Source organism: Rutidosis leptorrhynchoides, chromosome 9 (assembly GCF_046630445.1).
Source record: "Rutidosis leptorrhynchoides isolate AG116_Rl617_1_P2 chromosome 9, CSIRO_AGI_Rlap_v1, whole genome shotgun sequence".
Lineage (NCBI taxonomy): Eukaryota > Viridiplantae > Streptophyta > Magnoliopsida > Asterales > Asteraceae > Rutidosis > Rutidosis leptorrhynchoides.
In genome coordinates this window covers 24,793,155-24,805,711 of record NC_092341.1, presented here as the reverse complement: position 1 = coordinate 24,805,711, position 12,557 = coordinate 24,793,155, and the positions used below count along the sequence as shown (strand labels likewise).

General features: G+C 27.5%; 1 protein-coding gene across 1 annotated transcript; it reads right to left on the bottom strand.

The window, feature by feature from the left end:
• Positions 1-9,056: 9,056 nt before the first annotated feature.
• On the bottom strand, positions 9,057-9,398 carry LOC139867850 (uncharacterized). Its single transcript, XM_071856198.1, has one exon. The coding sequence runs from the start codon at positions 9,396-9,398 to the stop codon at positions 9,057-9,059; it is 342 nt and encodes a 113-aa protein (XP_071712299.1).
• Positions 9,399-12,557: the final 3,159 nt, after the last annotated feature.

Sequence of the window (12,557 nt, the reverse complement as noted above, 5' to 3'; positions counted from 1 at the left end):
TTCGCGAACAATTATATGTATATAGATACATATATATATACTATAACTTGAAAACGTAACAATGTATTAATTTTTTTGATACCGTACATTAAACTTATTGGTTTAAATATTTATTTGAATATATATGATAAGTTGGAATATTAATTGTATGAATAACTTAAAACGTATATTTAAAACGTGTTTATGAATGTTGAAAAATTATATTAACTGGGTCATAAAACTATTTGTTATTATATATATATATAATATATATATATATATATATATATATATATATATATATATATATATATATATATATATATATATATATATATATATATATATATATATATTAACAAATAGCAAGACAATGATTTATAGAAGTAAATGACCAAAACACTCGAAAGTTTAAGATACACTTTGAATGATATAGTTTATTGATAATTTAAGACTATATTTTGACAAAAAGTACGAGTCACAAAACGTAAATTGCGAGTTTTCTAAGCGTACGAAAGTGCGTTCGAGAAACCAGAACCGGGACATAAGTCGAGTGACAACGTACGAGTCATTGGAACGAAAATTACAAGTCAACTATGCACATGAATTTAATATAATATATAATTAATTATTTAAATTATATTTATTATATAATTATATATATTATATTTAATTATGTCGACAAACAAGAAAAAAAAAATATGTGAGCTGGATCTGATGGCCATGCGATCGCATGAGAAATAGGCACAAAACCCATGCGATCGCATGAGCATCAGAATCAGGAATTATGGCTATAAATACCAGGTTTCTTGCGCATGTTTTTTACACCTATTACTATGTAAGTATTTATTTATTTATTTATTTATTATTATTATTATTATTATTATTATTATTATTATTATATTATTATTAAGATTATTATTATTATTAATCTTAATATTTTTAGTAATATTATACATAAAATATTACGACGAGGTCATGAGCGTGTCACTTTCAAAACAAGCTTCAAACGAGATTGAACTAAGGAAATTATGGGTTATAGCTATGGAGGTTATGGGTAATGTTCATGGGTATTGTTCGCAAGTCAAACCTAGTATGTATCATCTCTGTTGCGTCTACGTACTTTCCTGCAATATTGACTCTCAATATTGATACGTGAGCATTCATATCTTATCTTTTATATATTAATAGTGTATACATGTCTAGTGCTCGAGTATATATTTATACATGCTTGTATGCTAAATTTCATCGTTAAACAGTTTATAATGAATCACGAATTAAATACATATATTACTGATAAAAGGTATATGATATACATGTTTTCGGAAAGCTGGCGAAAAATCAATAACTTTTCATTTAGAAATCGCGTAATTTCGATGAACGAATCAAAAGATATGGTCAACTGAATTATAATTGACGTTAATTGGAATTGCTTTTGAATCTGCAATTAATATTTAAACAACCTGTTTATGAGATTGATAAAATACTACTAGCCAAGTAAATGAATCCTTATATAAGGCACGTCTCGTTTTGTTGAACAATTGTCAAAATTGACTTTTTGAAATGACTTTTGATAACTATTGTATGTCGATCTCGAGCATTAGAATTGTGATACACTATGATCCGACCTAGCTTGATAAATAATTATTGACCAACATATGTTCTCTAGGTTGAGATCTACAGTTATTTGATAATCCGAGTTTCGGTCACATTTTGGTGAACGACTTTATATGCGTCTAAGGTGAGTTTCATTTGCTCCCTTTTTAATTGCTTTTGCAATCTATATTTTTGGGCTGAGAATACATGCACTTTATTTTAAACGCAATGGATACAAGTACATACTAAATTCTACACTGAGTTTGAACCGAAAATCCCTTAGCTTTGGTAACTAGTAACTGCCAGTTATAAGAACTGGTGGGCGCGAGTAGTAGTATATGGATCCATAGGGCTTGATATTCCCTTCTAAGCTAGAGCACTAGCCTTTTAACGGACGTATGCTATTTGAGAAGCGTACACGTTGGTTTGCGTGTATTATTAAGATGATTATACAAAGGGTATAAATTATATATACGTTAAGTTTAGTTACCAGGGTGCTCAATTTCGTAGAATATTTTGATAAACGTTTCGGATGAAACAACTGAAATCTTGTGATCCACTTTTATATACAGATTATGCGAAACACTAAAACTATGAACTCACCAACCTTTGTGTTGACATTTGTTAGCATGTTTATTCTCAGGTTCCCTAGAAGTCTTCCGCTGTTTGCTTATATGTTAGACAAGCTATGTGCATGGAGTCTTACATGGCATATTTATCAAGGAAACGTTGCATTCACCAAATCATCACCATGTATCTTATTTTGACTGCATTGTCAACGGAATTACTATTGTAAACTATTATTTACGGTGATTGTCTATATGTAGAAATCATCAGATGTCGAAAACCTTTGATTTAAATATTCATTTATGGTGTGCCTTTTCAAAAGAATGCAATGTTTACAAAACGTATCATATAGAGGTCAAATACCTCGCAATGAAATCGATGAATGACGTGTTCGTCCATATGGATTTGGAGCGATCGTCACAATAAATGATGTAGAACGATACGTAGAACGATGATTATACTCGAGATACAGAATGAGATGTTGAGGCATGGATTGTTGATGGTACTGGTGCTGTTATTGATGGTACTGTTGGTGCCGGTGATGTTGCTGAAGCTGATAAATTTTGTACCATATTCTCCAAATTGATTACTCGAGTGCGAAGTTCGTTGACTTCTTTTATTATTCCGGGATGATTGTCGGTCGGAACGAGCGGATGAATAAGGTTTAGAATTTTAGATAGAATATACTCGTGACGAGGTATTCGGGAAATGAGGGTGAAAGTGGTGTTTTGGACTGGTTCGCCGGTAAGTGCTTCAGGTTCTTCGCCAATAGGTGATTTTGGTTGGTGGATGGAAAGGATCACTTTCTTCTTGTCACCAATAATTGAGGAGGCTGCGAACCCATCAGATGAATTGGGGATGGTTGATTGGCTGATTCATTCCAGTGACACTACTTTTGGAGCTTGAGTGAAACTCTATATCGGAATTCGAGGGACTTGAACTAGTGGCGAGTTCCATTTCGTATGATTGAATAAAGGATTTTTCGATATGAAATGATTTCCGGCTATAAGATGGTATTCTAATTATATAGAATATATATATATATATATATATATATATATATATATATATATATATATATATATATATATATATATATATATATATATATATATATATATATAGAACAAAAGATTTCATAGATTACGGAGGGATTTACGGAATATGTCAGGCAAAGTTTACAGTAACAGATACGCTAAGATATGAATTTTGTCTACACACTATTTATGCAATCAATACAGTAAGATGTGTCTAGACTAAGAATGATGAGCATGTAATTTCTGACAAGAATGATGAGCAAAACTTTTGACATGCAGCTAAGGTCGAAGTCCAGACTCACTAATGCATCCTAACAACTATCAGTTAGACACACTAATGTAAGACTTGGTTCGCTAAGACCACCGCTCTGATACCAACTTTAACGACCCATCCTAATTCATCTGGACGAATACATTACAATTGATTACATCGCGAGCTACTTGACCTCTATATGATACATTTTACAAACATTGCATTTGTTTTTAAAAGACAAACTTTCATTTCATCGAAAGTTGACGGCATGCATACCATTTCATAATATATCCCACGTAATTGACTTAATAATAATCTTGATGAACTCGACAACTCGAATGCAACGTCTTTTGAAATATATCATGAATGACTCCAAGTAATATCTCTAATATGAGCAAATGCACAGCGGAAGATTTCTTTAATACCTGAGAATAAACATGCTTTCAAGTGTCAACCAAAAGGTTGGTGAGTTCATTAGTTTATCGTAAACAATCATTTTCAATAATATAATAGACCACAAGATTTCCTTTATTCAATAATCATACACTCGCAAGTGTTTAAAAATCATTCATATGGATTGAACACCTGGTAACCGACATTAACATAATGCATATAGAATATCTCCAAAACAGAAATCCATCTGTATAATATAAACTCGAAGTACTAAAGCATACCATTTTCCAGTATGGGGAGAGTTAGTGCCCGTAGATCTACCTTTAGGATTCGCGTCAATTAGGGTGTATGTTCCCTAATTCTTAGGTTACCAAGCTAAAAGGGGTGATATTCGATTCGATAATCTAACCATAGAATGTAGTTTCGATTACTTGTGTCTATTTCGTAAAACATTTATAAAAGCAGCGCATGTATTCTCAGTCCCAAAAATATATATTGCAAAAGCATTTAAAAAATGAGCAAATGAAACTCACCATACTGTATTTTGTAGTAAAAATACATATGACAATATTGAACAAGTGTAGGATTGGCTTCAGATTCACGAACCTATATCATTTGTATATATATTAATACACATATTCGCAATCAAACAATTATATATTATTATTTGTGATATAATTTTTATATTAGTAACCTATATTCATTTTATATAAAAATATTAAGTTTCGTTATGTTATATGTAATATATATATATATATATATATATATATATATATATATATATATATATATATATATATATATATATATATATATATATATATATATATATATATATATATATATATATTATTTGTCAGTTAAAACAATACTTTAATAATACTAAGATAACATTTGTAATAATAATTGTGTTAATACTAATAAAAATGATAATATTGTATATAATTCTTTTAATAAATATATTAATGATAGTTTTCAATAATAAATCTTAGAATAATGATAATATCAGTAGTTTTTAATAAAATGAATAATTTAATAATAATAATGGTCATGAAAATATTAATTTTTGATAATGATACTTAATTCTTAATAATAATAAAAATTATAAAATATCCATTTTGTTAATTATGATAATAAGCTTAATTATAACATACCAAATATCATATTAACAATGATAATAATATTACTACTAATACTTTTGTTGATAATAACAATAATAATACTAACAATTTGTAAAATGATACTAATAATAATATTTATAATAATAATTTGTATTATGTTCATAATAAGGATAATAATAATAACAATGATTCTAAGTAATGATAATAATATTTGTAATAATAACAATTATAACAATAATAATCATTACTAGCAGTGACAATAATAATAATAATAATAATAATAATAATAATAATAATAATAATAATAATAATAATAATAATAATAATAATAATAATAATAATAACAATAATAATCATAATCATAATCATAATAATGATAAAATTTGACTACTTTCAAATCAGGCTTTAAAAAAAATAACCGTCACCGCCTAGGCTTGAACCCGAGACCTCACGCTCACCGCTAACACTCTAAACCATTGGGCTACTGCCCACTTTCTGTCTTAATACCAAAATCATTTATATTTAACTTATGTTTCTGTGTAAACCTTCTTCTTCATAAACAAAATCGATTGAAAACACATTCGAAATTGTAACAACTAAATCCAGTTTGTTTTTGATTATATAAACGAAACAAAATTAATTCATGGTGATTGGGATTAACAGGGAAATAAATGAAAAAAATTAAGCGAAGGCAGCTGCAGTTCCAAAAAAATTTTGCGAAGAACACTTTTTAAACCCAAACATTGATTTTGAATTGTAGTGCGTTTTAGGCTTCGATTCTTAAATGAAAAAGATTTAAAATCCTTATTAGAAACTTCTGCTATGATCAATTGAACGTGAAACATAAACACTAATACAAATTTTACGATGAACACACCCGTTTGACTTTTGAAAATAAAGTTTGACTTCCAAAATTGGAATTCGATAGAAAGAATTAGGATTTGATATTTTTCATATAATTTAAATGGACGATTTCTATCAACTCTGCTTTAATGGATTTTGAAATTACATCCAAAATCGAGTTTTGGTTAAAAGGGTTGAAAAGCAGAGCAGTTCGACTAGCTCCTCTAAAAATTTTGTTTAATCTGACAACTTGAATCTGTTATAATTGCTTTTTGATAATAATGACGAGAGAACTGAAAGAGTTAATTACTAACCTTGTATAATTTATTTGGTTTATAGATGATTTGGTCGACAGCAAAATTTTCGATCAGGAATATAACAAAAAAAAAATTCGCTAAGATCATGGATTTTTACTACTGATATGTATGTAATCGCCTTTAGGGACAATAACAAAATCTGTTACAGTATTTGATGGAGATGTGAACTGAATTGGATTCCCTTAATCGTACGCATGATTTCATATAATAATTAATAATTATAATTTCATTAATAATAATCTAAATAATATAATAATAATAATAATAATAATAATAATAATAATAATAATAATAATAATAACTTATTCATATCAAGTTTCATATATATATATATATATATATATATATATTATATTAGAATAAATTACATTAATGATACAAATATTAATATTAATATTAACATTAATAATAATAATGAAAGTAATAATAATAATATTGATATATCATTTATATTTCAACTTGTTATTTTACATACTATATTAACTATATTTGAACTTCTAGTAATATTACATATTATTAATTACGTAATACCTATATTATATAGTAACATATTTAAATATTTAATATTTATATATATATATATATATATATATATATATATATATATATATATATATATATATATATATATATATATATATATATATATATATATATATATTCTACATTCATATAATATTAATTATGTACAGAATTCATATATATCTATATAGTTTTTATTTCAATAACATCTTAATTATTTTGTATATTACTCTACATATTTAATTCGAATTATTAAATGGTGTTATATTAATTTAAATTAATATATATCCTTATATTTATATTTACATATATATATTTATTTACATAATTGTTTTCACACAATTGTTTGTGAATCGTCGGGAATGATCAAATGTTAAATAAATCCGTGTAAACTGTTTCAAAATTTTGTAACTCAACACTACAAACTTTGTTTATCTTGTCAAAATCATATTAGATTTTTGTTTAAATTTGGTCAAAAATTTTCGGGTTATCACAGTAACTACTTATCTGTATAGATCACTTGATAGTGATATATATATGAATATCCATGAAGGATTTAAGGTATCAGAAACATCCAATGCAAAACTCAAAGAAATGTACTCAAACAAAATACAAAGGTCTTTATATGGGTTGAAACAATCGGGTCGCATGTGGTATAAACGATTAAGTGATTACTTGATAAGCAAAGGGTATACAAATAATCTTATTTGCCCATGTGTATTCATAAAGAAAACTATATCTGGATATGTGATCATGGCTGTTTATGTCGATGATCTTAACATCATAGGTACAAATAAAGAGATTCATGAAGCCATTCAAATTCTAAAGAAAGAATTTGAAATGAAAGATCTTGCAAAAACCAAGTATTGCCTTGGTTTGCAAATTGAGCATATGCCTAATAGTTTACTTGTACATCAAACAAATTATACAGAAAAGATTTTAAAACGTTTCAATATGGACAAGGCAAAACCATTAAGTACTCCTATGGTTGTTAGATCACTTAATGTTGACACTGATCCATTTCGTTCCTGTGAAGATCATGAAGATATTCTGGGACCAGAAGTGTCATATCTTAGTGCAATTGGAGCTCTTATGTATCTTACAAATTGTACAAGACCTGACATTTCTTTTACAGTTAATTTGTTGGCAAGGTTCAGCTCAGCTCCTACTCAGCTCCTACCAAAAGACACTGGAATGGGATCAAACACATATTTCGATACCTTCGAAGAACTACTGATTTAGGATTATTTTATTCTAACGAATCAAAACAAGATTTGGTTGGTTATGCAGATGCAAGTTATTTATCTGATCTACATAAAGCTAAATCTCAAAATGGATATGTATTCCTAAATGGAGGTACTGCAATATCATGGCGTTCTCAAAAACAAACACTTGTTGCAACATCATCAAATCATGCCGAAGTGATTGCATTACATGAAGCTACTCGAGAATGTTTTTGGTTGAGATCAATGACACAACTCATTACTGATTCTTGTGGACTAGAACGCGATAAAAGCCCAACAACTATCTATGAAGATAATGCAGCTTGCATAGCACAGATGAAAGAAGGGTATATTAAAAGTGACCGAACAAAACACATACCTAGCACAGATGAAAGAAGGGTATATCAAAAGTGACCGAACAAAACACATACCTTCTAGATTCTTCTCATACACTCAAGATCTCATTAAGGACAACCAGATTGAAATGAGATATGTTCAATCCAGCAAAAACTCTGCTGATCTTTTCATAAGCACTTTCAACTGCTATTTTCAGAACGTATACTCACAATAGTGGCATGAGGCATGTTCAAAATATGTAACAACTCAGCAATGTCTACTTGAGGGGGAGTCAACTCTATGCTGCACTCTTTTTCCCTTAGCTAAAGTTTTTTCCCACTGGGTTTTCTTTAGCAAAGTTTTTAACGAGGCAGTACTACTTGATCTCTAATGAAAACAAATTGACATCCAAGGAGGAGTGTTATGAAATCAAAAGTCAAGAATGGCTGTGGATGTCAATTTGAATAATAGTTACGCATGCATTTGAATAGTTACTTGCACAGTAAAATTTACAATATAAATATATGATCGAATGTAATCAGTTTTTTTTCCATTCACTTCAATAAGATTTATTACTCTCTCCTTTCTCTTTAATATCAGTAGTCCATAGCCAAGAGTCAGATCACTAAAGGTAATTATAAACTACTAAATTATAACACCAAGATTATTAAGATTAAACTCATCGTCTGTAACAAGAAAAAAACACATTATTATATTATTATTATATGAGTAACTTATAAGAATCAAATTTTCTATAACAAAAATAAAACTGCTTCCTATTGGCGTTTTTCAAGAGAAACGACAGAAACTAAATCAACCGAGAGTTAGGAAAAAAACAACAAAACTACAAGTGCGTCCGTATGTACTAATCATTTACGTGGACTTGTATCTTCCGGTTGCGTAACCGGCTTGCCACGTGGATGCGTATCAGATGGATCAGCAACACCAGCTGTAACTTTAGCAACATCGAGTGCAGTTGCTTCAGGCTTTTTAGAAGCATACAAAACAGAATATCCAATTCCGGCAGCCATAAGGAAACCAACAATGGTCATTGTGGTGGCGTTGAACGGCAGATTACGGCGTTGATGAAGAACCCCACCCGGGTTATGGCCCGGTGGTCTTGTTGATGATTCCACGCCTAAATTCTTTACTTCTTCTGGACTCATTTTGTGAGTATCTGCCATCTTCCTCCAATCTTCTCCACCGCCCATTTATTATTTTGTCTTTAAATTATTTTTGAATTTGCTATGTGCCTTTAAGTTGTAAAAGATATTGTACCTACTTCTGCGTGGAAGTTTAAACTACGAATTAGAATGTGACGGTGCTGCCACGTGTTATTTAGGTGGCATGAATGTAGTTGACACGTTGTACTGGGTTAAAGACACGTGTTGATGCTATATTTTGAGGCATAATTGACGGAGTTACAAAAAGCACAATAATATAGGATGCATGTTGTTACTATATGGGAGTAGCATCTTACCTTCGTTTATTTGTTTATACAATAATACAAACGAAAGTTTTTTCAACAAAGTGTATATTATATTAGTATCTACTAAAATAAATTCTAGTACTTTTTAATAACGTTAAATATTCTAACGTGGCAACGTACTATATTAATTTCTTTTTATTTGAAACTTTTATTTATCAGCGTGTACTGGTGTAGCGTGTATTGGTGTACTGGTATTAATTTAAGTGATGTTTTCATTTGATGAGGGATTGGGTCATGGTTACGGATGACAGTGAATGATGAATCGTGTGACTATCTATTTCTATATTTATTTAATTTTTTAAATATAAATTCATATTCATTTAAATATAATTTATCCATTCATATTCATATTCATTCCATTAAGCGGGATAACGGATATTTAAGTTTCTTTAAAAGTATTTTTATTATTAAATGAAATCATCAAAATATTCTTAACAAATATATCTAAGATATTTGAATTTAATACAATTTACACAATCGTATCTTCACAATTTATACTTTCGATAACACTTTAAAAGTTTATAGTGTACATGTATAAGGATATGTAAATATATATATATGCATATATTTAAGTAAATATGTATTTCAGGCGATAAATGAATATATATGTGAATGTGAATGATAAATTGTCATTCATATCCATAACCGCTTATCATTCATTTAGATCATCTACATTCATTTGATGGATCGCATGGATATATGTGACGACCCGGAAATTTTCGACTAAATTTAAACTTTATTTTTATATTATTCTGACACGATAAGAAATGTTTGTTAAGTTAAATCTCAAGGATTTTAAACTATGTTTATACATTCATTTAAACCTCGACCAAATTCCAATGATTCACGAACCATTAAATGAACATATATGAATATGTATGTATATGTGTATATGTTATAAATTGAAAATGTCAACAAAGTATTTAAACGTATAATGCTTGAACGTATTTGTTTCAATATGATTATCGACGAAATTAAAAAAAATATATTAAATGATTGAATTATCAGAAACATTGAATTATGATTACAAGTCTCTGTTGAGAGATCCACTATGATTTGAGAAAATCTATTCCTCTTAACGATATTCGGAATAATTTGTAAAGCTATTTATAAATAAAAATAAAAAGTGTCATTTACGAAAGTTAGACAAAAGCTAGTGGAGAATTGGTTTCCATAATATTCTATTAATCTATTTTCAAACGTACAAAAACGTTTTCATTTTAAAAAGAACTTTATTATTAAAACGTATATAACTTTTATAAATATCTAGAACCACTTTTGACAACTCATTACTTAACCAGTATAATAAATATAACGATATTTATATTTTATTTCATTAAATATATATAACGATTTAAATTAATATTATATATATTTATACGCGTATTATACATACATAGTTTTTATACTTTTACTATACTTTAACTTTACCTTTACTTTACTTTTACTTTAATTTAACTTTAATAATTCACTTTAATAATTCATACTTTAATAATTCACTTTAATAATTTATACTTTAATAATTCACTTTAATAATTCATACTTTAATAATTCACTTTAATAATTCATACTTTAATAATTCATTTTAATAATTCATACTTTAATAATTCAAAAATCTATTATAAATAGAATTCAATAGATTTCATTATTTCATAGAAACTTGAAAATATATTTCTCTAAACTCTCTCAATCGATATATATATATATATATATATATATATATATATATATATATATATATGTATATATATATATATATATATATATATATATATATATATATATATATTTGCTCTGTATTATTTCAAGATATTATTAGTATACATAAAATATTACGACGGAGTGATGTCCGAGTGATTTCAAAATAGTTTTTTTGAATGAGTCGAAGCTAAGGAAATTATGGGTTATAGCTATGGAGGTGATGGGTATGGTTCATATGTATGCTTGTGAGGTCAATCTAGTGTTTATCATCTCCGTTGCGTCTACGTACTTTTCTGCAATATTGAATCTCAATATTGATACGTGAGCACTCATAACTTAACTTTTATATATCAATAGTGTATCCCTGACTAGTGCTCAAGTATATAGGATTATGCATGCTTGTACATTCGATATTGTCCTTAGATAGGTTTGTTGAATTCTGAATTAGATACATATGCTACTGAGATAGGGTATATGATATGCATGTCATTGGAAAGCTAGCGAAAAATTAAGAACTTTTCATTTAGATATCGAATGGTTTCGATGAACGGATTAGAAGTTATAGTCAACTGAATTTTAGTATTATTGTTAAAATGATTATTATTACTATCGTCGTTATTATTTTAATAGAAATATCATTGTTATTATAAAATATCATTATTACTATTATGTTAGTATTATCATTTTATCATAATAACATTTTTAGTAAATATAAATATTGTTATTTTTTTTATAGAATAATAATAATTATTATTACAAAATAATACAACTTTTACTTATTATTATTATGATCAATATTATTTTATCAAATAAATAGGGGATACAAAGATATTTTTCACCACGCGTAATATAATTACATTAATAATACTTACCACTATAGTTTTACGATATTAAGTGAACTTTATAAATTTTACTACTTAAGATATATAAAAGTATATTTTATCATATATAAACGTTAATATAAATTTTTATTAATAAATGACTTTTATTATTATAAAATCTAATAAATATATTTAAATATATAAAACGACTATAGTTAAGTTATATAATAAACACGTATAAATTTTAGAAGTCATTTTGGGTCAAGTTGACTTTTGTTGACTTTTGCATATTAGTCTCGAGCATTAGGATTGTGGTGCACTATGACTTGACCAAAAATTGTTAGACAAATATTGACCAA

What these genes read in the sequence shown, in the direction of transcription:
- LOC139867850 (XM_071856198.1), bottom strand. Translation starts at nt 9,398, where the DNA reads ATGGGCGGTGGAGAAGATTGGAGGAAGATGGCAGATACTCACAAAATG.